Raw genomic sequence first — 27,891 nt, forward strand, 5'->3', positions numbered from 1 at the left:
TCCAATTCTTTCTGTTTATTGATGCCTCTCTCTCTTTTTTCTACCCAACATGTCCCCTGAGTAATAGAATTAAATATTCTATTACATACTTAAGATTTCTACTTGGATGTTGAATTGATAATTAAAACTGATCATGGCCAAAATGGGAGTATTGATTTCCACCTGAGTACTGCATTGCACGAGTGTGTGATCTGTTTTTTCCCTTTCTTGCCCATCTTTCTTTCCTTTGCTCTATTCCTTATCCATCATATTTTCCTTCTCTCTATTCTGGGATTTCTTACTGTATCAACTGAGATTACATATTGCTTAAAAATCTAGCAGAAAAGGACTTGAAGCTTTATGTGTAGATTTTATTATATATATATTTTACTTTCTCCTTTGAACATCTATTTGCGAAGAAGAGAATGCCCATGGCTGCTTACTTTATTTAGTTATCCTCTGGCCTCCACCATTTACTTCTCCTGAGCTCTGATCAGGACAAGCTTGATCCCATTTTATGGAATCCCACACTGCACTTCAGAGGTGGTGAATACCGCATGTGCTCCTACTCCCTGGCCAATCCACAGAAGACAGTACTAATCAACCTTGATACTGGTGGACCATAATACAAGCTGAGGAGGAATCACAATATGCTGTTCTTTTTGACATCTACTATTCATTGATCAGAATCGACTTTTAACATGATATCTATATTGTTTTATACAAATTCAAACATTTTCTGGTTTCATTTTTTTTCTTTATATCTGTCTCTGGAGGCGAAACAAATTGGTTTTGGGTGTCGGAGAGTTGTGGTGAGATATTATATTTTAACTACAACATCTGAAAGTAATGCTGAGCTAATGATATAACTTGTAATGGTGGAAATGTGAGGGCCTGGGGCAAGCAGTCTGTTCTTTCCTGTGTACCTGGTAGATAAATGGCTTTGAGTTCAAGCTCAGTGCTAAGCACTTTATCAACAGTGTGATTTTAGGCTAGTTTTCAAATCTCACTGGGTTTCCCTCACCAAAAATTTAGTTTATATAAACCATGTTGGTTCTTACTAGTAGGAGATTTACTCTGGGGGAGCCATTAGCCTTACAAAGTCTTTCTTAGCATTCCAGGGTGCTTTGAAGCTGTCTGTATGTGGGCAAGAATTTGTATTGTCTCAGAAAGAGGCCACTTTAAGAGTTTGAAATCTGTGCTAGATCTTTTGTATAACATTAACTGGTTGTATGATAATCTTGAACAAGTAGCTCAGCCTTTCTGAGACCCAATGTTGCACCCACAGGGTCCTTTAATAGCTTTAGTGTTTCTACATATAGACATTTAGGTGTATCTACCTATAGACAGTTAGGTGTCTACCCAAAATGTTGTAGATGTGAACTGATCAGTGACTCACATAAGTGAATTCATCCAGCTAACATTCTGAGCATCTACAATGCTCCAGGAATGGTGTTGGTGATGAAGTTATATACAAAGTAGAAAAAGGTCTTGACTTTACATAGAGTGATCTATTGAAGTACTTGTGATACTCATACAAGCTGAAATAACAGTTGTGTTTACACAGAGATTCCAGCTTTCTACAAGAATGTGGCATCGTCCTCTCCTTTGTAACATGTTCTCAGAGAAGGGCTGAATAGAATATTCCCCAAATATCCTAGCCAGAGACCATAGCAGGGCTGCAGAGGTGCTTTTTTGCCTCATGAGTGACCAGTGTTCATCGTGCCCAGGGTTGGCTATTTTCTGGGTCTCTCTGGAGCTCATAATGCTGAGTTTGTGACAACTTGAAATTCACTCAAGCAAAGAGCAGATCTCAAGAACGGCTGCAATTTCTTGGTGGGGAGTTTAATTCTGTGGCAACAGTACAAGGTTCTGTGGAATGAATATCATGTCAATGCTATTTAATAATACCGTAACCACTGACCATTTAATTATGTGGTAATTGTCACTTAGTGGCTGGGTAATTGCACAGCGAGTGCCATCTAATTTCAGGGTAAAGGGTAAATACATGATTATTTCAGGCTCCTTAGGCACAGTATAGGTCACCCAGGAATTAGGTTTGGATTGACTAAGTATAAATTACCTAGAGATCTGTTTTTGGGTGATTACTCCTGCTCCTGTCATCCCTCCCTGACAAAGCTCCTAATGGTTGCCATACAATCAAATAGAGATTTTTAAAGATTTTAGTCCCCAGGAACTTAAAGGGACATTACTCAGTCTTACGGATCAATCATTGCCCAATGTACAAGGAACAGTGCTTGGTGAAGGAGGAGATGGAGACCAGAGTGCAGTATTCCATTCTCTTCCGTCTGCCAGCAGCTTTCTTAAGCTGATATGGGCGACTCAATACTTGATGTCAAGCAGTGGATCAAGATACGAACCCAACATTAAATTCTCCACCACCTCTCATCATTAGCCCAAGAGGGGTCCCTTGAGAAACATGCCCATGTAATCCCTGGAACTTACAAACGTGACATCACCTTTGTAAAAGGTCTATGCAGATGTAAATAAGTAAAGTAGACTTTGAGATAAGCTCATCTTAGGGTGTGGAGGTTGGTGTGTACAATACACTGGTGAGCATCCTTATAACGGAAGAGCAGACAAAAATAAGAAAGAGAAAAGTAATGAGAGGCGAGAGGTGAAGATGGGTGCTGTGGGTCTCAGCCAAGAATGCCTGGATCCAGAGCCTCTAACAAGAGTAGGACCAGACCAATATCTGGATTTTAGAGTTCTAGCCTCCAGAACGATGAGGGATCAGTTTTCAGTTGTCATAAGCCACCCGGTATGACACTTTGCTGTAGCATCCGCCGTTACAAGCTGTGGAATGGCAGAAGCTCTATTTCTCTTCAGAATTATCCAGCATCATCCAGTATCATCCAGCATCATCCAGTATCATCCTGCTTTATTTTGGCATGATTGGAGCTGAGAAATAGCCACAGAGTAATAAAGAGATACCCAGAAAACTTTAGTGTCATCTTCCGTGGAGCACACAGTAGTACTCTGCAGCCCACATAGAGATTTTTATGGAACTCTGTAGAGGAACTTTAATCCAGCAAAATGGAAAGGGATCACATCCAAAGACTTTCTAGGTTTATTTGATCTGGCTGGAATGACACACCTTTAATCCCCCTGGCTGTTGTGTGGACATACCCTTATTATATACCTTTAATCCAAAACAATGTAGGTAGGGTTAGTTTGTAAAAGGAATCAGCCATTTTTGAAAGTGATGTTTCACTGAGAGGCAGAAAAAGTGATGAGTCAGATAAAGATTTGACAGAATGTATCAGAGATAGGAGACTCCCAACTCTCATGGAAACAGACAGGAAAGAGAGGCTAATTAAGGATCAGTGGGAATGGAGAGAGAGAGAGAGAGAGAGAGAGAGAGAGAGAGAGAGAGAGAGAGAGAGAGGAGAGAGAGAGAGGAGAGGCAGAGAGACAGGGAGACAGGAGAGACAGGAGAGACAGGGACAGGAGAGACAGGAGAGACAGGAGAGACAGGAGGGACAGGAGAGACAGTTCTTTTTCACTGGGGCAGTTCTGCGGAGACATGTTGCAATGAAGACAGAATGAGCCAGGGAATGAAAAGGAGCCAAAAATTAGAACAGACTGCCAGAGTTAGCTTGAGGCCAAGTGAGCAATTCAGACAGAAACTGAGAGAAGCCAGTTTGAATCGGTCAGCTCAGAGAGGACTTTGGGCCAGAACAGGGAGTTGAACCAGTCAGTCAGAGTTCAGAAGGAACTAGAAAGGTTGAGCTTATTCAGCAGTAAGCCCCCAAGACAACAATTGCTTCTGGCGAATAATAGTTACTTTTTCAAAATCCAGCCAGTCGCTAATCAGGAACCAGGGCCTATCAAAGAGCTCATTCCAGGCTTCCTGTACTGGCTTGGTCTCATACTAAAAGGTTTAATGATCTTAATTATGACAAAAAATTTTTAGTCCTTTGGGGTAAAAGAAAATAGTTAAAAAACAGGGTCTAGATAGAGTCACAGCCTCCATTAATCTTTTTATAGCCCATGGTAGGTTTACGACATGGCAGAAAGGATACTCATCAGTATACAGACTTAGGTCAGATGGGCTGGGACTTAAAGCCTAGTTCTGCTGATGAACTGAGTACATGACCTTAGACAGGTGTCCTAGTGTGCCTGTGTCTCAGTTTCCTCTGCGTTTGGGTTGTGAGCACACACACACACACACACACACACACACACACACACACACACACACACGAGATCATACATTCATGGGTATGATGGAGCAGAAAGTTTGTGTTGAGTTAACCGTAACTACTATTTCTCTACTGACAGTGCACGGTTAACGTAAAGCAAGCATTCTCAATGTTCTTGTGAACATTTCACTTTTGTTAAGTGGCTGCATTGTAGTCCATTCAATAGCCAGGGCAGAGATGACGGAGTTTTATCAACAGCCACATTGCCTTGCTTTATCCTTTGTTAGGCTTTTGTTTAATTAATTATACAGACCCTGTACAATGCCACTTTGAGCTACTGACATCCTCATCCTTTCCTAGACCTGGTTTTCCCAAGCCCTTGCTACAAGCTTGTGTTTTGGGAAGGCACAGCAGTCAGCTGGTCTGTTTATATACCTTGGGCACTCCTGGCACTGAGATTTAGACAAACAGGTGCTTGGAGACTGAGAATAAGGTCTCAAAATAACCCACTCAAGATTGTACCAAGCTTTATGATTCTACGAGAGGAAGCTAGCCAGCCGACAGGAGGATTAACAATAAAGGATTTAAAGACCTTCACTAAATAAAAAGAACACAAGCTATTCTCCAGGAGGCCTACTGAGTCTTCATTGAATTTAAGTGCTACATGTAAAGTCAGGTTTATCTTTATGGGTTTTCAGTCATTTTTCTCCCATAGCTCTCCTCACTCCTGTAACAGTGCTCTTGGCTCAGTTACACATGGCATTCTACACCCTGGCCAGTCCTTGTCCCATTTGGGCTGGATTAGAGGACACCATACCTAAGCTCTAGACGAGGCAGCCAGAAAAGGCTCATTTTCAGAGGTGTGTGTGTGTGTGTGTGTGTGTGTGTGTGTGTGTGTGTGTGGCTCAGTTGGCCAGAAAAGGCAGTCCTTGTCCCATTTTGGATAGAGGACAGAGGTGTGTGTGAAAAGGTGTGTGTGTGTGTGTGTGTGTGTGTGTGTGTGTGTGTGTGTGTGGTATTGTACTTTGAAAGTCAATTTTGATGTGTGGTCACTGTCTCATTTTTTTCCTTGCTAATTTGCAGTGTCATCCAGACAGGACGACACCTTAGATCATAGTCTCATGAAAAATTATCTCTTGGAAGAGCCTTCCTTACTGAGTATTTCTACTTTCTTAGCACAGGCATTTTACTAGGTCTCATGTGTATTCCTATTTAAGCCTTAGAACAATTTGTAGGTTGACCTTGTTACCTCTGTTTCGGTAGGACAACTGCACCCTAGAGAGGAGCCCTGACACAGCTAAGGGACACGTGGCTAGCAAGCAGAGTGTTCAGGTTCAGACCAACTAGAAGGCACACTGCAGGGGTGAGCGAGTCACCTTGACTTTTGAGCACACACAATCTCTTTGGAGGTTACAAGTGCGTTTGTGCTGCTGTACAGAATACCTGAGACTTGGTAGTCCTTTAAATATAAAACCTTGTTTCTTATATTCTGCAGGCCAGAAGGGCCACAATTAAGATGCTGGTAACTAACGCATCTTCATGTGGCAGAAGGTGGAAGGGTTTCAGGGGCATCCAACCTTTTAACATTTTGGAATTACAATCATGTACATGTGTGTCGGGCTGCTTTCATAGCTATTATGAGACAAATGAGTCCCGAGGGTCATAGGTCAGACATGTTTGGAGAGAGTATGAATGTTCTTTCCTCACATGTAGAATGACATAGATAAAGCCATGCTTATAGGACCTTTTTTAAAAAAAATAATGGCATTAATTCATGCATGGTTTGGTGCCCTCATGGCCTAATAACTTAGATCATTGCTCCTCTGGTGACCAACCTCACAGCACAAGAATTTGGGGCCATGAGTTTTTCTGCACTAGGAGACTAGTAACTGATTGGAGAGTCTCAGCTTCTCCCTTCCCCATATCCTCACTTTTCTCTATACCCACAATTTACCGAAGCTGGATAGACAGGACTACTAACTTCTACATATAGTTCCTCCCATAACCAGGAGGCTTGCTTCGGGATGTATCTGTCATCTTCTAGGGGGAAATTTCTAAATCAATCAGATTACCCAGGTGTAGTGATTTGAATAAGAATGGCCCTCATAGGCTCATATACTTGAATGCTTAGACCCTAGGGAGTGGCATTATTTGAAGGGATTAGGAGGTGTGGCATTGCTGGAGTGGGTGTGGCCTTCTTGAAGCAGGTATGTTACTGGGGGTGGGCTTTGAGGTTTCAAATCTCAAGCCTCACCCTGTGGCTCTCTCTCTGCTATTTGTAGATCTGGATGTAGATCTGTCAGTTACCATGTCTACCTGTGTGCCGCCATGCTCCCCACCATAGTGAAAATGGGCTAAGTTTCTGCAACTGTGAACCAGCCCCAACTAAATACTTTCTTTTTATAAGAGTTGCCATGGTAATGGTGCCTCTTCATGACAATACAACACATTGACTAAGACACTGGGGATGACATTTGAGTAACTGTGCCTTTTAAAAGATGATTGGCGAGTGAACCTGATGCACTTATTCTGTGCTTTAGTCATGTTAGAGAGGCATAAACCAATGAGTCCTGTTTACCTTTTAAATTATTTAAAAGTAATTTTTTTATTTTTTGAAAGTTTCAAACATTTATGCAATGTATATTGATCATATCCATCTATTACTATCTCTTTCCGGCTTCCACTGATGCTCCTGTCTCATCTCTTCCCCTCCAGCTCAAGTCCTTTAAAGTTTATATTTTGTTATTAATAACACTCCAGGACTGATTAGTACTGCTCACGCACACAAGAGTATGTGGCCATCCACTGAGGTACGGGCAACCTACCAGGGGCCCCTCCTCTATCCATCCTGAAGTTTGGTTGCTTTGACCTTGTGTAGTTATCCACAACTGTTGTGAGTTTCTATGTGCCACAGCCATGCCGTATCCAGAGTCAATGTTTCACAACCCTCTGCTCCTGTGGCTACTGGCTCTTATATTCCCCCCCACCCCCCGATCTTTAGTGACATTTCCTGAACCTGGAATGTGGAGGTTGGCACATATGACTCATCCATAAGTAAGCAATGAGTTACTTATACTCAACATTATTCATCCCTGTATCATTAACCACTACCCACTGCCCCCCCAAAAAAAAAAAAGGCGTTTCTTTGACATATGACACACTCCCTTAGGGCTTGTGAACACTCCAGTTGTGTGTGTGTGTGTGTGTGTGTGTGTGTGTGTGTGTGTGTGTGTGTGTATTTTTCTACTGGGGTATGTGTATTTTTCTATTAGGTTTACAGTACCAGGCATGAAATCTGTCTTCTGGGGCACCTTATAGCTAAGCACAAAGCAATTGGTTATCCCCATAATAATAGCCACACCATTGCCATTGCATCAGTGGGCAGATGTTATAGCATGCAGGGCACAGTGCTGGGTTAGAACATTGATGTCTCTTCTCCCCCAGCTTCATCCCCCAGCTTCATGAACAGCACCTCTGGCATTTTGTATGCTAGCCAGCAGGGAAGGAGTTTCTGGCTAGCTTGAGGTTGATTTCTCTGTCCTTCTTTTCTTTTATTGGATTTTTAAATTTACATTTTAAATGTTATCCCCTTTCTCAGGTTCCCTCTCCAGAAACCTGCTATCCTATCCCCCTCCCCCTGCTTCTATGAGGATGCTCCCTCACCCACCTACCCACTTCTTCCTACCTCGCCCTGACACTCCCCTACACTGGCACATTGAGCCTTGACAGTACCAAGGGCCTCTCCTCCCATCGATGACTTGACAAGGCCATCCTTTGTTACATATGTGGATAGAGCCATAGGTCCATCCCTGTGTACTCTTGGGATGTGGTTTAGTCCCTGGGAGCTCTGGGGGTTGGGGGCCTGGTTGGTTGATATTGTTGTCCTTCTTATGGGGCTGCAACGCCCATCAGCTACTTCAGTCCGTTTTCTAACTGCTCCATTGGGGACCCTGTTCTCAGTCCAATGGTTGGCTGCCAGCATCTGCCTCTGTATTTGTCATGCTCTAGCAGAGGCTCTCAGGAGATAGCTATATCAGGCTCCTGTCAGCCTGTACTTCTTGGCATAGGAATATTGTCTGGGTGTGGTGGCTGTATGTATATGGGCTGGATCCCCAGGTGGGGCAGACTCTGGATGGCCTTTCCTTCAGTGTCATCTCCACACATCTCCATATTTCCTCCTGTGAGTATTTTGTTCCCCCTTCTAAGAAGGACTGAAGCATCCACACTTTTGTCTTCCTTCTTCTTGAGCTTCATGTGGTTTGTGAATTGTATCTTGGGTATTCTGAACTTTTGGGCTAATATCCACTTATCAGTGAGTGCATACCACGTGTGTTCTTTTGTGATTGGGTTACCTCACTCAGGATGATATTTTCAAGTTATTTCCATTTGCCTAAGAATTTCATGAAGTCATTGTTTTTAATAGTTGAGCAGTGTTCCATTGTATAATTATACAACATCCAATGCAAGCAGTGTCTTCCATAAGAGTGTCTTATTATCTTGTTATAGTGGGCACCCACGAGCAATAGCAATAGCTTGTATTGTGTAGAATGCTTTTGGGACTTCTTGATCAATAACTGCTAGGGAGATATTTGCTATCGGGCACTGAGATTTTCATTTAGTCACCCATGTGTTTTGGGGGCAATATTGCATTAATTAATTAATTAATTAATTATCTATCTATCCATCCAGTTGTTTGCAGCTGGGGGTCAGATGACCACTTGCAGGAGTCAGTTCTGTCCTTCCACCATGTGGCTCCCAGTGATCAAACTCAAGCCATCAAGATTTGCAGCAGGTGTTTTAGCTACTCAGTGAATCTCACCTCAGTGGCTAGATTTACCTTTGAAAACTCATTTTCCATTCTATGTAGTCACTGGCTGAAAAATGAAGGATTTTATAATATAATAATTAATTGAAAACAAAGAGAAAATGAGAATTAACAGCATAACTCAGGCATGGTGAGGTACACCGTAGTCCTGGTCTTCAGGAGGCTGAGCTAAGAGGGTAAACCATAAGGCAAGCTTAGCTGCAGAGTGAGCCTCTATCCCACAAAATCCAAATTTAGGGATGTATCTCTAGGTTTATTTTTTTCAGCATCGACAAATAAACAACAACAACATAGGTAAGCTCCAATATTTGGATACACAGAAGAATGCATATATTCAAGTGTGTGTGTATGAGAGAGAGGGAGAGAGCGGGAGAGGGAGTGGGAGAGTGGGAGAGGGAGAGGAAGAGAGGGAGGGAGAGAGGGAGGGAGAGAGAGGGAGGGAGAGAGGGAGAGAGGGAGAGAGAGAGAGAGAGAGAGAGAGAGAGAGAGAGAGAGAGAGAGAGAGAGAGAGAGAGAGGTGGTAATGTGGTACTGTTGTTAGAATGAGTTGGCTAAATTTCATCAATACCAAAGAAACGATAAGGAGGTGGCTATGCCAAAGCCATATGGTCGATGTGACCTTTTGTATTTTTAGTTCTTTATATAAATCAACATTTAAGTTATTAGTTTAGAAAATAGTAAATTAAAACAATAGTGGTGCTTCTGGCAGCTATGAGCTCCTCAGCCATGTGTGTCTGGACAGATATCGAGCACCAGGAATGTGTTTCCCCCTATAGAGTGGTGTTTTTATCCAGTTAGAGAGTGGATGATTATGCCAACATAACGCATTTGTGCTGCTCTACACTTATGCTGTCCTGGTTTTTCCTGGCTCCGAATAACTTAGTAACTAACTGTTGACCTCACACCATGATACTCTTAAATCTTACTCATGAGCATTAGCCCTGATTCCCCTGGCAAAGTCCTTCCTTCTCTATCTCCCCATACTTTACACGGACATTTTATTTCTAGAGGTGCTAGTGGAATCATTAAAGTGGCATTCTTTATAAGACCTGTTCTGTATTTTTTGCACAGGATTAATTCCTTCTGCAGTATCTTGGGCAAGTGAGGCTAGCAAAAAACTTGTTTGAGAAAGTAAGTCCTGTCAATCACTGTCATGTAGGTCTTGGAGTCATGGATGAAGAGCTTGCAGGAGACAGTCAGTATTCAAGATGTCTTCCCCTCCCCTGCCACTGCCACAGCTAGAGACAATATCTACCTGTCTCCACAACTTTTTTCTGGACAATCTCTGCAGAAATCTTTCTTCTGGTTGCTTCAGTAGTATTTGATTGGGATAAGTAAAATGCCATTGCTACTGAAATTGTCACACAAACTTGGAGCAGGGTAACAACAGGTGTCAGATAGACCTCTCAGCAAATGCTGGTTTGGCTCTGATGTGAGCAAGTGGCTGGTCTAGCATAGATTGTCATGGATCAGCAAGGATCATGGGCTGGCAAAGGACATGGAAATGGAGCAGGGATGATGAAGCCATCAGGCTACAAAGGAAGTAGTAAGGACAGCTCAGGCCAGCACAAAGAAGCCCTCTGAGCTCTTCTTGGCTGAATTTCATCAGCACCAGAGAAAGGATGAGGGGGTGGCTTGTGCCACACCCACATGGTTGATGTGGCTTTTTAGTATCTGTATTTTCTTACATAATTCTATGTTTGAGTTATGACTCTAGAAAATGGTAAAGTAAAAGCTCCCTTGAGAATATTGCTTTAAGGAGACAGTTGAGGGATCTGATGGTATAGTCACACCATTGGTTGCTGGAGTGGGCAGAGAAAGGACTCATCTGCCTTGCAGAAGAATAATGATGCTTCATTCCTTTGAATGCCCCGTGCTTGCTCCAACATCCATTACTCCCCCAAAGCATCTATCACTATGGTTACCTCAGTACCATTTGATAGTCCCCTGAATGTTACCCAATGTTTGAAATCCTCTTTTTCTGAACAAGCAGTCTTCACTTTTGTTCATACCTCTTAGTATTATTGTCCTTGGACGGATGTCCTTGAAGCAGTCTCTACCTTGATCCTCTGTGGCCATCTTATCTTGAACCCTACCCTCCACGTGTGACGGAGGACCATGCTCCTTTACTGAGCTGTTAAACATTAGGATGATTAAAAATAGGCATCATTTTTTTTTTTTTGCAGCTGGTATTTGTTGACTGTCATAAAGTAAGTTTGTGAGTCTATGGTATTTATAGAGTTAGACAACTTTTTTTTTTTTTCAGAGCTGAGGACCGAACCCAGGGCTTTGTTCTTGCTAGGCAAGCGCTCTACCCCTGATCTAAATCCCCAACCCCCAGACAACTTTTAAAAGATATCTCTGAGACCTCAGATAAGGTGGAGCATTGGCATCAAAGGGGAAAGTGCTCAATGGCTGCCGTTGTTTGGATGCTAGGATGCACTCCTCTTGTCCCCCACCACTTGCTTAATCTTGGATAAAAGGATCCTGACATCTGTGCAGAAACAGACTGTGTCATTGAAAGCAGATGTAATGGAGCTACACCAGAGACTGAGGGAAAAAATGCAAAGGGGTTAGCTGCATAGAGGTCATTCAGAAAGGAAAACTTAAAAAAAAAACTCACCAGTTATTCTTGTCCCACTATTAACCTTCCAATGACCTCACTAGATTACCACTGTAATATCCCAGTTAATACTTGGACCAGTTTCAAAATTCCTGAATATGAAGTTTTAATTTTTTGATAAGCAACTTTATTTCTTTTTCAAAAATTTGAACATATTCACCTCTTCCTCATCTCTTCCCATTACTGCCCTCTCCACCATCCCATCCCTTCCCACCCAAACTTGAGGCTACTTCTCTTTTAATTCTTCTTTTTCACATCAAATCCAGATGGCATTGCCCAGTTATTCTTTGGAAACGGGTCTGCCCTGGTTGTGGCCAACCTACCAGGGGTGACATAATTAAAGAAAACTGCCTCTGCCTTTGCCCCTCCCAGCAAGCCTAGCTCCTTAGTTTAATGTTTTAGAAAACTAGGCTGAAGAATGAAGCAGGAAAATGGGTTGCTCACGATTTCAAGCTCCTCATCCTGCATGTTTATGATGGTAAATAAAAGTTGCCTTCATTACTCGTTGTGGAATATAAACAAGTGTCAGCCATCTTAGCAAAGAGGCATCATTTGATTTAATTGCAAATTAAAACCATAAACCACCTTAAACATGGATCTACAGCTACATCAAATCAATATAATAATTGCGGGAAGGCAATTGAGAGGCGAGGGAAGTTTCCATACGTTGCATATTAACAGGAGCTAGCCCCTAAGAGAGACGGCAAGCTTACTAAATGGCAGGTGATTATGGTAAATTGCACTACTGACTAGCTATTTCTTTGAGGGTGGACCAGATAGGCTGAGTTCTTCATTTCAGTACGACACAAAAGGAATGGCAAGGAGGTTAGTAATTCTGTGTGTGGACTGGACAAGTTCTTGAAGGTTCATAATCAGAAGAAAGAGAGTGCTCTTAGCCCTACTTGTAATGCCAGACTCTTGGGATCCAGCAATTCTTTCTTAACAGCCACAACGTATTGTGGCCACTAAATTATGTCAGCTATCGACTGATTGACGGATTCTAACTCAGCTTTGTTTTGCTGAGTCATTCAGGAGAAGCTGGCCTTTAATTTAGCCCTGGTGCATAGAGCAGGCATTGGTGGGTTGTACTGAAGTGACTTTAAAAAAAAATCCTTTAATGTGGTCCTCACTTTTATTTCAGGATGGCCTTAGGGGAGAGGAGAAGAGCGATTCCATAATTCCCATTGTCATGGGATTTGAAAGGCACAAGGGATACCTTGAGTCTCAGACAGAAGTCCTGACTTAATTTCCTATAGACACATACTCCTTTGAGTGTCTGAAGCTCTGGTTAAAACGCGATTGCCTTTGGGAAGAGTGAGCAGATTAAGCAATTAACAGCTATTAATACTGCAAGGTCAAGGTGGTTCAGGAAGAGGCACTCTTTGGGCCCCTTTGAAATAATACCTGATAGTGAGTCTTGATTAGTTTATCAAATTAGCCAGCCCCCTGGAGTGGAGGGTGTTCTCTTGGCAGGCTTGGGTAAGTGAAGGAAGAGAACAGTCATGGAGACTCTGTGGGGCTGGGATCTATTTTCTTCCTTTCCTAGCTTCACTGTAGAGAGAGGGCAGGACATCTCCTTCTCTTCCTTGCCTTCTCTCCTGGATGCTCAGGTATATGTTTGGAGCCTTAGCCAGCTGCCCGAGGATACTTATGCTGTGTGGCTTCAGTGTGAGATGCTCCTGTCTGATTCTTCCATCTCTGTCTCTTCTTTCCTTCTAGAAAACCAGCTGCGCCATTGCACCACTGAGCCCCTTTGCAGTTTCTCAGTGTTCTAGTTGTGGCAGTGGCACTTGGTCTACCTAAAACTTCTTTCTATTTGTTTGTGTGTTTATTTATTTATTTAGATACTTACAATTAACATTAGAAGATGAGTTTCATTTTGACCTTTTCACACATGCATGTGATTTCCTCATATTTATCTCTCGTGGTGGTTTGAATGTGAATGGCTCCCATAGGCTTATGGAATTGAACACTTAGTCTTCAGTTGGTGATGCTGTCTGGGGAGGTTTAGGAAGCATGGATTGAAGAAAATATGTTACTGGAGGCAGGCTTTATATATATATATATATATATATATATATATGAACATGTATTATATCTAATATATATTTCATATCAAGATTTGGATATGAGAAAATATGTGGTATTTGCCTTTCTGAAATCCAGCTCATTTTGCTTATGATCTCAGTTCCATCCACATCCCTAGAAATGATATAATTTTCTATAAAACTACATTAGACATAAATGACACAGTTTCTTTATACATTCATCTATTGATGGACCTATAGACTGATTCCTTTATTTTGCTGTTGTGAATACTGAAGCCGTAGACATGGATGTTCAAGTACCTCTGTGCTGTGCTGACTTAGATTCCTCTTGGTATTACCCAGGAATCTGGGTTATATGGTAATCTGTTTTTTGAAGGCTCTCTATACTGACTTAGTCTGCGCTAATTTATATTCCCACTACAGTGCATAAGGATTCCTTTCCCCAGCATCTTTGCAAGCATCTTTTTTTTTTTGTCCATTATTTGAATGATAGTCTGAGGTGAGATGGAGTTTCATTTTGATTTGCATTTCAGTTGTTTAACATTTATTCAGACAATGGCTATTAATATTTTTTCAAGAGTTTATTTACCTTGAAATTCTCTCTATATTATCAGTGTTCTTTCTGCAAGGTCAAACCCACTTCGTTTTATTCTCACCTGCGGTTAACATCTGACCCTGAATGGAAAGTACATGATAGGCTATACACACGTTTCTTAACTGGATTCTCTGGTCCCACAAGACAAGAAGTCTCCTTGGTGCTACCCATTAGTCTAGACGGCACCTGGCTAGCCACAAATCTCTGAAACCTGTTACTATCCTCTTAATGTGTTTATTATTCATTGAGTAACTGATGCATGGACCTCATAATTCAGTAGGCACAGAAGGAATGCAGCAAAAACTGTGTCTCTATCTTTTTTACTCCACTCGTCTGATTTCTTTTGCTTTGAAGTAAGCACTTTTTAAATTTTAAATATGTATTCTAGAAATATTATATGCAAGTATGTATGCTTAGGGTAAACATCCACATGCTTTCTCTCTTCCTCTCATGATGATGGGTAAAACAACATTTTTTTTCTGAACCTGGCTTTAAAAATTTAGTCTTGTTTAGAATAGATTTCAATTCACAGCAAAATTGAAAACAGTGTTTGGATTTCCCTTGTCCCTCCTGTCTTCATCGGGGTGTAGCCCCTTAATATCCTCTTTTCCTGCTAGAGTGGAGTGCTTGTTACAATTGATGAACCTACACTGATGCCCCAATCACCCCAGGTCTATGGATTATACCAGACTTTACTCTTGGTGTTACACATTCTATGGGCTTCCACAAATGAATAAGGACATGTATTTGCCGTTGTAGCCAGTTTAGAGTCGTTTCACTGCCCCATAAAGACTGCCTGTATTCATCTCTCCCCTGTACACTTTTTTTAAAAATTGTATTGTGGTGATCATTCTATATCATCAGAGGCCTATCTCCTCATTTGATTGATGACAACATCATATTTCATTATGCAAATGTGCTGTTTAAATTTTGGTTGCTTCCAATTCGTTCCTTTGCTAAACAATGTTTGTGGTAGTGAGTATGTTTTTCATGTACATAGCTCAAATGTTCAGGATAAATATCCAGAGGACAACTTCCTGTCCAAAGACCATAGGCACTGTAACTTTTAATTGAACTCTTGCCAAACCACACAATTTGTGTGTTTGTGTTGAAACTTGCTCTCTTTTCTTTTCTTTTGCATTTTTTATTGGACAGTTTATGTATTTACATTTCAAATGTTATCCCTTTTTCCCAGTTCCCCCTTCTCTTATACCCCCTCCCCCTGCTTCTATGAAGATGCTCTCCCTCCCACCTACCCACTCCAACCTCAACACCCTGGCATTCCCGTACACTGTGGAAAAGAGCCTTCACAGGACCAAGGGCTTCTCCTATTGATGTCAGACAATGCCATTCTCTGCTACATATTAGGTTGGAGCCATGAGTCCCCCCATGTGCACTCTTTGGTTGGTGGTTTAGTCCTTAGGAGCTCTGCTGGGGGCTCTGTTTTCAATATCTGAGAATATTATCTTATTTAGAAACAGCAGCTGAAAATGTACTTAGTGAAATGAGTTATAACAGGGGACAGGAGATGTAGAGATCATTTAGCAGAGTGCCTATTCAACATGCACTGAGTCTTCTCTTTATGCCCAGTACTGTGTACAGTGAGCAGGGTGGCCCATGACTCTAACCTCAGTACCCAGCAGAGGTAGAGGTTCAAAAATTCAAAGTCTTCTTAAGTTAGAAAGTGAATCTGAGCCCAGTCTAAACTACATGTGACCGTGTCTAAAAAGGGAAAAAAAAATCCTACTGGAATATGGTAAGTCCTAAATCTAACATGGTTGATCTTTTCATAAAATGCGGGTGGGGGATAATAAAGACACAGACACACAGAAGGCAATCATATGGAGACAGAAGTTGGAGTAATTCCTTCACATGCCAAAGAACATCTGGAGGGGGCATGGCAGGATCATTCTGCAGAGAGCTTTGACTGCTAGCCTCCAGAATTGAAGGTTTCACTTCCAAGTCATGCCATTTATGAAAGAATATTTTATTCTGTTATGATAGCCCCTGCAGAAGAATACAGCTCCTTTGCTACAAAACCAGAAATGCAACCCCAGACGAGCTCAATTTTTACTCAATCATAGCTACCCATAAAGCACCAGTGGATGAAGAGATTAGGACTTTCCTTATAGCTGTGGTCTCTAGTAGGAGGTGATCCAGACAAGGGTGAAGTGTTTAGAAGCTGGGTGCCAGGTGTGGGCAAATATTTAGTAGCCACTCAGCTACCATGGTGGGTGTATTTCTAAAACACTGGGACTGTTTCAGATCTCCAAGTGTCAGGATGCTTCTCTCTGCAAGCAAACCCACCTGCTGTGTGGTGGTGTGAGGATTATCAAACCTAATCTAGGCCTTGCTAATGTAACGAGAGGAACAAATGAGTCCAAATTCTCGTGTCTAATCTACCCATGAAGGTTAGGCGGTGCCCTTTGAAAATTAGCTTCTAGCATGGCAAAGCTGTTTGGTGACTATTTACAGGGTGCCTCACAGGAGAAAACAACTGGTATAGGTCTACCGTTTCTATGGCAACTTGGAAGATGTGCCTTGACTTCTAGAAACCTTATCTGGGATGCAGGAATCAGACAGAAGGCCTTTCCTGAGTGTGGACAAGGTTGCAGCTCAGGAGGTTCTGGGAGGAGGGATAGGGCCAGACATGAAAGCCAAAGAAACGGGCTTCCTGGACCTTCAATCTATAGCCTGGTACTTAAGGACCTTCCTCATTGGTTACATCTCTCCCTGCTGTACACATTTTCCATCCATGGTATTCCAGGCTTCATGCTCTGCTCTTTAGTCCTGAATGGTGCCCATACACACGCATAATAAGGAGCTGGGCTCTGGGACCAGAGTTTACAAGGATGATTCTCACACCTTCCAGTTTTCAGCTGTGAGAGTTGTAGAACCTTATTAACTGATTGTCGTATGCCTGAGCCTCAGGATGTTTTTCCTAAATACAATGGAAGTGACAGCCTTTTCTCGATCATGTTAGGTAACTTAAATTCCATATGTGTAAAATGCCCAGTGTAAGTGATAGTCATTTCATTTTCATAATGAGCATTTTCCTGGTTACTTAGTGCTGCCAGCCTTTCATATTCTTCCAGGACCAACTCAGAGAGATTTAACTGAGGAGAGAAGACCTACCCTTTGTATGGGTAGCACAGTTCCAAAGGCTGGGGTGTTGGAATGGGTAAAAGGAAAAAGTGGGTGGAGTACCCGCACTGATCTCTCTCTGCTTGGTGACTAAGGGAACAATGGGACCAGTGTCCTCAGACTTCTTATCTACAGATGCTCTCACTGCCATGTCTTTCCTGCCATGATAGACTGTACCCTCAAACCAAGGGCCAAAATGAACCCTTCCTCTCATGAGTTGTCAGGTAATTGGTCTCAGAAAGAAAAGTAACAAATATACCAGGCATATAGTATTTCTAATTTATGATCGGTGATAATGTACAGTTCTAGGGGATTGAGCTACTTCTCCTCCAGCAGCCCATCATCACTGTTAACCTTTATGGATCCCGTTTCTTATTGCACGGTACCTCCTTTCCAGGTCCTTCTTTTCCACATCCTAATGTTCCATGGGTTCTCATTGTTACATCTACAGAATATTCCCAATATGAATCTATTCTAGTAAAACATGTCACTGTGCTTTTCTGGTTTACATTATTTTGTTAAGACCATTAATTTAGCAAATGGTGTTTACTTCAAAATTGTATTTTTCTAAATACAGTCTTTCCATTCATTAAACGCTGTGTTTTCCTTTCATTAAATGCTATGTCCTCAAGCCCTATCCGTGCTTGTGAGTGTATAGCTATTGGATGTTATGGGTAGGTTTTTTTCTAAATATGAAGTTGCTATAGTTTATGTTTTGAATTCCTTGGTGATGAGTAATAATTTTCTCCTTATTCTTTGACTCCTCTAAGCTGTGATATTTTTCTTTCTTTTCTTTTATGGAAAAAAATGTATATGATTCTTAAGGATGGAATCTGTCCCTTGAGAATTTCATTATACTGCATTGTTTAAACTGCACATAAATACGCCTTTTAAAGATGGTGCACTAAGGTGACTAAACTACAAGTACTTGACTTGTTGAAACTGTTGACTATTACCAAGACTCAATCACCACGAACCAAACCATCCGTGATGGTTAATCTTGGCTGTCAACTTGTCAACCTCAACTGAGGAATTACTTCCATCCAATTGGACTTTGGTCTTGTCTGCAGAATGTTTTCTTGATTGCTGATTGATCCATGCAGTCCCAACCCACTGTAGGCAGTGACATCACTTGACAGATGGGTGTGGACTGCATAAGAAAGGTAACAGAGCAAGCAAGGGGAAGAGAGCCAGTAAGCATTGTTCTATCACTTCTTCTGCTAAAAGCTCCCACTTTGAGTTTCTATGTTGCCTTTTTGAACTGATCTGGAAATATGAGCTGAGATGAAGCCTCCCCACCATGTTGCTCTTGGTCATGGTGTTCATCACAAAAGCAGAAAGCAAACTAAGACACCATTGATAGAACTTTTATTTTTATGACTCAGGTTTTTTCACTTGGCATTTAGACTATCTCAATTATTTTTTCTGATTGTGACTTTTTAAAAAAATAAGATATATTCTGATTATAGAGCTTATTTTTCATGGAGGGAAGTTCAATCACAGAATGAGTTTAAACCTTCCCAATATCACAATCATAAAATTTGAAATGATATATTTGGGAATATTTTAAGTACTTGTCAAGCTGTTCCACTGAACTGAGAAGTATTAATACCTAGGAAAAAGTTTTAGAATTTTAGTTTCTGAAGGGGATGAGTTATCTAAGTTTGTGAATGCCTTGTCTAGTTCCTTTGTAGCAAAAGTGATATCCAACTAAATATTCAACAGTACAGCTTAATTATGATGCCTTGTCTTCTTGGTGAGCATTCAGCATCCTTTAATTTCTATCTCTCCAGACTTGCTTTTCATCCTATTAAAGCCTGCCTATAGGAGTCCCTTTTCCCACCCTAAGGCCAATCCCTGATGACTCTGACTCTTGGTGTACAATCAAGGGTTTTTTTTTAGCACTTTCCAGATGACTCTCTCTGACTTCCCTTTAGCTGATCTCCATTTATTGGGTCAGCCACTAATTCACAGAAACAACTTCTACCAGCCAAATTGGACTCTGATACAGATAGGTGATTTTTACTATCCTTCTTGTAGCTCATTCTGATATCCCTAGACTTACTCTTGAATCCACCTACCTACATGAGCTCCTCCTTCCACCCTATTTCGATTTCTCTATTGGTAGGTAAAAGCAACCCAAGAACATAACACCAACTCAATAAAGACAAGACTAGGAATCAACAGTTCAAGGATTATAACTCTAGATTGCCAAGGTCCTGGCACAAAAAAAGAGTCATGAGCATAATATGCCAGTAACCTCAGTGCAATAGGTCCCGATAAATACAATTTAACTGAAATACAGGACCAGGACTTAAAAAAACCCAATTATCATTATGTTCAAAGACATTTAAGAGGATATAAGTAAATGCTTTAATGAAGACCATGAAAATACAAACAATTGAATGAAGTAATGAGAATGGTTTAAGATATGAAAGTAATAGAAATAGAATCACTAATGAAGATCCAAACTGGAAGTGAAACCTTAGGATGTCAGACAAAAACCTTAGAAGTAAGCCTCACCAACAGATTATAAGACACAGGAAAAAGAATTTTAGGTCTTTAGTACAAGGTAGAAGAAATAGATACTTTAAAGAAAATGTAAAATCTAATACACACACACATACACACACATATGTGTATGTATGTCTTTTCAGGAAACCTGATACACTATGAAAAGACTATATCTATCAATATTAAATATATAGGCAAAAAGAAGAAACTCAAGTCAAAGGCACAAAAATATTTTAAATAAATTTGTAGAAAAATGAAAATCCTTAATCTAAAGAAGGAGGTATCCATCATGATACAAGAATCATAAAGAACACCAAGTAGACTATACCAGAAAAAGATATTCTCCATGATACATAATAATTAAAATACTAAATTAAAACAAAGAAAAGACACTAAATGGAGAAAGACCAAATTACATAGAAAGATAGGCATAATTACTATTATACTTGATTTCATAATGGAGAGTCTAAAGGTTGGAAGGGCCTAGATAGATGTTTAACAAACTATGATAGACTACTACCTCCAGAAAAACTACCAAGTACAATCAGTAGGAAAAACCTAAACAATTAAATGAAATTTAAGCAGTATCCATTTACAAATCCAACTCTACGGAAGTTAATTAGAAAGGAAAGTTGAGTTTGAAGTTTCCCAGAAAACATAAGGAGTAAACAATCCCAGAACAATAAACTAAAAGTGAAGGAAAAACCCATGTCATAACAACAAAATAACAGAAATCAATAACACTACTTATTGGTCACTCTCAATATTATTGGTGTCAACTTCACATTTAAAAGACACAGATTAACTGATTGGATCAGAAAACAGGCTCATTTTTTTTCCTGTTGCATCCAAGAGCAACTGAGTCCAAGAAGCAAGCAGGTATAACCATGTGGGTAATAAATACCTTTACACCCAAATTAATCAGAAGATACGTGGAAGGACACTGTGTACTCATCCCAGGAGAAATCCACCAAGAGGATATAATTCTAAATATTATTGACTACACACAATAGCACCCAAATTTGTAAAAGTATCACAAATATACCCAAAAGTGCATATTGACTTTCATACACTGATAATGGGAGACTGCAATACCCCACTCTCGCCAGAAGACAGGTCATCCAGACAAAAACTGAACAGAGAAATGTGGGAGCTAGGTGACATCATAAATCAAAAGTACTAGCAGATATGTACAGAATGTTACACCAAAACACTAAAGAATGTACTGTTTTTTTCTCAGCAGGGCATGGAACTCTCTCCAAAATTGACCACATGCTTGGACACAAAGTAAATCTCAACAGGATTAAGAACATTGACATAATACCCTGGTATCCTTTCTAAAACATCCTGGGTTAAAGCTGAATATCAGAAATAACAGAAAGAATAAAAAGTGTGCAAACTCATAGAAACTGAACAACTCACTATGAAATGAAAAATGGGTCAAGATAGAAATCAAGAAGAAAATTTAAAAAAATTATAATTGAATAAAGATGAAAATACAACATATTTAAACTTATAGGCCAATTTGAAGGCAGTTCTAGGAGGTCACAGTTCTTACCACTAAGTGCTACATCAAAAAACTAAAGAAATCTCATATTAATAATGTAAAGTCACACCTAAAAGCTCTAGAACAAGAAATAATAGCCCCAAGGCACAGATAGGAAGAAAAATAATCAAACGCAGGGCTGAAATTAATGAAATAGGAACAACAACAACAACAACAACAACAACAAGACAAAGAATCAATGAAACTAATAATTGATTCTTGGGGAAAATCAGCAAGATTAATAGCAAAATTAGAGATGAAGTGGGACATTACAGCAGACACTGAGGAAATTCGGAGTCATAAGGACATACTTTAAAGTTCTGTATTTTATCGCATTGGATAGCTCAAAAGAAATGGAATAAATTCCTTGACATATATGACTTATCAAAGTGAAATTAAGATCAAACAGTCAAATTAAAACAGATTCATATCCCCCTAGTGAAATAGAATCAGTAATTAAAAATATCCCAGCATAAAAGCCTATGCCAGATGGATTCAGTCAGACCTTCAAAGAAGAGTTAATGTCAACATGCCTTAAATTAGTCCACAAAATAGGAACTGAAAAGGAATTTTTCCTAATTATTTTTATAAATCCAGTGTCACCATGACACACAAAACACACAAAGACTCAACACAAAAGAAAACTGTAGACCAATTTCTTTTATGCACATAGATGCAAAAATTCTCAATAAAATACCTGCAAACCAAGTTCAAGAACAGGTAAAAAAATTACCCACAGTGATCAAGTTGACTTCATCCCAGAAATTCAGTGATGGTTTAATACACACAAATTAGTAGACATAATCTACAACATAAATACACTGAGAGGCAAAACTACATGATCATGTCAATGGATGCAGAAAATGCCTTTGACAAAATCCAGCATCCTTTCTTGATAAAGTGGTGGAGAGACCAGGGATACAAGAGATATGCCTCAACAAAACAAATAAGTATAAAGCAAACTTACAACCAACATCAACCTAAATGGAGAGAAACTCAAAACATTTCCACCAAAATCAGGAGCAGATAAGAATGTCACACTTTCCATACTTAATAGGACTTTAATAATTTGAAATCTTAGCTAGAACACTAACACAACCAAAGAACTCAAGGGTATACAAATAAAAAAGGTAGATGTTAAAGTATGTTTATTTGCATGATGTGATTTTATACATAAAAGACCCTAGAGTCTCCACCAAGAAAGTGCTACAACTGACAATCACTTGCAGAAAAAATAGAGGGATACAAATTTAACACATAAAACTCAGTAGATTTCCTATGAACAATTTAAAAACAGGCCAAGAGAGGTATCAGGGAAATAATACTTGTCATAATATTCCCCCCAAAGTAAAATATCTTGGGATCATTCTAACCAAGTAAATGAAAGACATATATCATAAAAACCTTTAAGACATTAAGGAAAGATATTGAAGAAAATACCGGAAAGTGGAGAAATATCTCATACTCATGGATCATTAAGATTAATATTATGAAAATGTCCAGCCTACCAAAAACAATCTGAAAATTCAATGCAATCCCCTTCAAAATTTCAATTCAGAGAATTTGAAGTGATAGATTTTTAGCCTTAGCTGTATTTATTTTATACAATAAATTCAGGATAGCCACCAAACAATCCTAAACAATAAGATAATGCTATATGTCTCACTATTCCAGATTTTAGGTTTTATGACTAACCTATAGTAATAAAAACCATGGCATTGTTATAAAAACAGACATATTGATCAATCGGATTGAATTGAAGATGTAAGCCCAATACATCTATGGACTTCTGATTTTTGACAAAGAAGCAAAGTATACACACTAGATAAAATAGAGAATCATCAACAAATGGTGCTGGTCAAACTGGACAGTTGTATGTAGAAGAATCCAAGTAGATCCATATTTATCAGCCTTCACAAAACTCAACCTCAAATGGATCAAGGATCTCAACATGAAACCAAACACCTGATCAGACAGTTTGATCAGAGAGAAAGTGGGGAATAGACTTGAACTCATTGGCACAAGAAAAGATTTTCTGAATAAAACACCAGTAGCAATCCCTAAGGTCAACAATTAGTAAATGCATCACATTGGCTGGCCTTACAGTGTTTTATACTTTAGAAATTTTATATTAAACTGTATTTATAATGGTGTTACTTTTATTTTATTTTTTTGTTATTGACACAGGATCTCCTGTAGCCCAGGATGACTTTGAACATCTAATATAGCAAAAGATGACTTCTAACTTCTGATCCACCAGCTGCTAGATGTTGTGAGGTTTTGTGGCACTGGAGATCCAACCCAGGGCTTCACATGTCGAACTGAGTTGAACTGCACCAACATTGCAAGTGGCTTTATTATTATTATTTTTTCCTCCTGGAGCAGAGCACAGAACTGTCACTGAAGGATGCCGTGAGCGTGAGCACTCTTAATTCATTATCAAGGTTCCGAATGAAACCTTAACCCGAGAAAAGCATCCAGAACCAGAGTTGTCTGGAATTGCAATGGTAGAAAAACAGGAGTAACCCAGTTAGGTGGTCTCCCGACATCGTCACCCCCTTTCACCTCCTCAAGGTTCTCCCAAGCCATGACTCTAATTCTCACTCTATCCCTGACTTCCTGTTTTGACCTCAGGAGTCACATAATCTCGGTTAGTTGTTTCTTCCATGAGAGCCAGGGGGTTTCACAATCGGGCCTGAAAACTGGATGTGTTAACTCAGATCCATCATTCTGTAAGGCCAATGGAAATGAATCACAGACACAGAGCCCCACTGGGTCTCTCCAACTCCTACCAAATTAGCCCTTTGGGAAGGCTAAATCTGTGGAATGCAATGAAGGGGAAAGACAGGGAGCCTGTGATGGTTACCCTAAACTCAAAGGGGGAGAATCTCTGGCAACAGAGGGCATGGGGCAGGGTGGAGATACAAAGCTGGCTAGAATGGCTCAATAGCTTGCCCTTGGGGAGGAGGACACCAGCCTCTGCTTTTTTTTCTTTTTTTTTTTTAATAGATAAACATAAAGACAGGATGTGAGCTCACCAGCCTTTGTCACTTAAAATTAAGGGAACGTACACACAAGTTTGTAGAATAAATTAAAAATGATAAAAAAAAAAAGAAAAAGAAAGAAGTTCTACAAAATAAGCTGTATATCCAGTTCATACTGCTATGATCTTTCAAAGAGTGTTTTCTTGACTAGAGACCTCTCTTCCCCAACTGTTTAGAGCTGGTGCTTTTCTTTTTCTTTTCAACTGTATTGCCTTAGATTAGATCATTTGAATATAAGAAATTCTTCCCACATTTCATTAACTGGAAATGCTTCATATTCATGTTGGCGTAAAGTTATCTACACACAGCTGGGGAATCATTGAAAATTCTTTCCTCTCAGGGTTTCAGGGCCACTGGGCTGAATCATTTTATGTCAGCTTGACACAAGCTAAAGTCATCTGAGAGGAGGGACTTCAATTATGAAAATGCCTCTATAAGATCAGGCTGTAGGCAAGCTAAAGGGCTTCTTCTTCTTTTTTTTAATCTTTATTAACTTGAGTATTTCTTATTTACATTTCGATTGTTATTCCCCTTCCTGGTTTCTGGGCCAACTTCCCCCTAACCCTCCCCCTCCCCTTCTATATGGGTGTTCCTCTCCCCACCCTCCCCCCATTACTGCCGTCCCCCCAACAATCACGTTCACTGGGTGTTCAGTCTTGGCAGGACCAAGGGTTTCCCCTTCCACTGGTGCTCTTACTAGGCTATTCATTGCTACCTATGAGGTTTGAGCCCAGGGTCAGTACATGTATAGACTTTGGGTAGTGGCTTAGTCCCAGGAAGCTCTGGTTGGTTGGCATTGTTGTTCATATGGGGTATTGAGCTCCTTCAACTCTTCCAGTCCTTTCTCTGATTCCTTCAATGGGGGTCCCGTTCTCAGTTCAGTGGTTTGCTGCTGGCATTCGCCTATGTATTTGCTGTATTCTGGCTGTCTCTTAGGAGAGATCTACATCTGGTTCCTGTTGGCCTTCACTTCTTTGCTTCATCCATCTTATCTAGTTTGATGGCTGTATATGTATGGGCCACATGTGGGGCAGGCTCTGACTGGGTGTTCCTTCTGCCTGTGTTCTAAACTTTGCCTCCCTACTCCCTGCCAAGGGTATTCTTGTTCCCTTTTTAAAGAAGGAGTGAAGTATTCACATTTTGGTCATCCTTCTTGAGTTTCATGTGTTCTGTGCATCTAAGGTAATTCAAGCATTTGGGCTAATAGCCACTTATGAATGAGTGCATACCATGTGTGTTTTTCTGTGATTGGGTTACCTCACTCAGGATGATATTTTCCAGTTCCATCCATTTGCCTATGAATTTCTTAAAGTCATTGTTTTTGATAGCTGAGTAATATTCCATTGTGTAGATGTACCACATTTTCTGTATCCATTCCTCTGTTGAAGGGCATCTGGGTTCTTTCCAGCTTCTGGCTATTATAAAAAAGGCTGCTATGAACATAGTGGAGCATGTGTCTTTGTTATATGTTGGGGCATCTTTTGGGTATATGCCCAAGAGAGGTATAGCTGGGTCCTCAGGTAGTTCAATGTCCAATTTTCTGAGGAACCTCCAGACTGATTTCCAGAATGGTTGTACCAGTCTGCAATCCCACCAACAATGGAGGAGTGTTCCTCTTTCTCCACATCTCTCCAGCATTGCTGTCCCCTGAGTTTTTGATCTTAGCCATTCTCACTGGTGTGAGGTGAAATCTCAGGGCTGTTTTGATTTGCATTTCTAAAGGGCTTCTTCTTAATTAGTGATTGGTGATGGAGGACTGAGTCCAGGAGAGTGAAACCACCCTCAGCTGGTGGTCCTGGGTTCTATAAGAAAGCAGGTTGAGCAATCTGGGGGAGCAAGCCAGTAAGCAGCACTCTTCCATGGCCACTCCTGCCTCCAGTTTTCTGCCCTGCTTGAATTCCAGTTTTGCCTTCCTTCCATGATGGACTATGATGTGGAAGTGTTTGCCAAATAAACCTTTTTCCTCCAACTTGCTTTTGCTCATGGTGTTTCATCCCAGCAAGTGAAACCCTAACTAAGGCAACTACATAGACATCTCCCAAATGAATGGCAGTGCTGTCATAGTAAATGGTGCTTGATAATATCTAATTATTGTTTTTAAGGGAAGAAAGAGTTGTTTTTGGCTCTCGGTCCATCATGGTGAGAAGGTATTGTAATGGGAATACCTAGTAGATGTGGCCACAGGTACTTGCTCATATCTAGGTAGACCAGTGAAGCTCTTAATTCAGTTTTTTTTTTTTGTGACAATATATTATGTCATGGCTTGTGTTGGCTGCTGCCTTCTTCATCTAGTCTGGATTGAGAACTCAGTGAACAGGGTGGTTGTTCTAGGTAGGAGGCAGGAAAGTCTGACATCTGGATCATTGCTTATTTAATTACTGCATAGATCAACAAAAGTTGGAATCATTCTTTATTTTGGGCATTATACTGAGAAATGATTACATTGGTTTCCAAACTTCATTCCTTGAAGCATCTCTTCTACTCCCCAACTCCCTAGATATCTGCTCCATCATCCCTTCATTTAAAAAAACTGATTATGAGTTCACTGTTGTCAGGTTAACGTGTGGTTTTCTAAGTAAGAGTTCAAGGTACCAAGTGCTTTCTTTCTTCATATTTCTATATTTCATTCAGTAGATGCTGATTTATTTCTTCAGCGGAAAATGTTGAAGTTCACTTTCAAGCACACCTTGGAAGTGAGTAAGATACGCTCTTCATTCCCACTACACTCACTACTAGAGAAAGATAAGAAACAAACAGAAAGACAGGAGATGCTATAGACACTGTGGTGCACAAGCAAGTTGCTAAGGAAGCTGGAGGCAGATGCATCCTTTCCAGCTGAGCAGAATCAGGCGCTGCATCTCCAAATACTGACATAGGCCGTTACTTCAGAGACTGGGCTCTCCTAATGGACAGGGTATTCCTTTATTTATCCTAATAGGCCAACAAGGTTGGTCCTGAAACAAAGGCATTAAGAGATTAAATAATTTGTCCAAGGACATAGATCTTGTAAGGAGTCTAGGGCTTTAGAGATTCTTTTGGTAGGTCAGACTACTTAATTTTTTTAACCAACATTTTATTTTACTTTAGTTTTTGTGTGTGTGTGTGTGTGTGTGTGTGTGTGTGTGTGTGTGTGTGTGTGTGTGCATGCATGTGTGTGTGTACATGCCTGACATAGTGTGTGTCTCACAGGGCAACTTTTGGGAGTCAGTTTTCTCATTCCATCATGTTGGTCTGAGGGACTGAACTCAGGCTGTTGGGCTTGGTGGCAGGGGCTTTTATCCACTGAGCCATTTTGTTACCAGATTGTTTTACTATCCCTTCCCATTCAAAATAGAGCAAAAAGTCCTTCCTCTCCCCTGTAATATCTTCACCCCTTCCTTCCTCTAAAATCTCATTTGCAGCATCTC

At 40.4% G+C, this 27,891-nt stretch overlaps 1 protein-coding gene across 1 annotated transcript in view; it reads left to right on the forward strand.

Moving 5' to 3' along the window:
- Positions 1-13,925: 13,925 nt before the first annotated feature.
- Positions 13,926-27,891, forward strand: part of Agbl1 (ATP/GTP binding protein like 1) — a 438,823-nt gene continuing 424,857 nt past the window's right edge. Inside the window, exon 1 of the mRNA XM_032895109.1 lies at positions 13,926-13,999. Within this exon, the coding sequence (XP_032751000.1) occupies positions 13,926-13,999 (74 nt within the window). The remainder of the gene's footprint in view (positions 14,000-27,891) is intronic.

The sequence above is a fragment of the Rattus rattus genome, chromosome 2 (genome assembly GCF_011064425.1).
Source record: "Rattus rattus isolate New Zealand chromosome 2, Rrattus_CSIRO_v1, whole genome shotgun sequence".
NCBI lineage: Eukaryota > Metazoa > Chordata > Mammalia > Rodentia > Muridae > Rattus > Rattus rattus.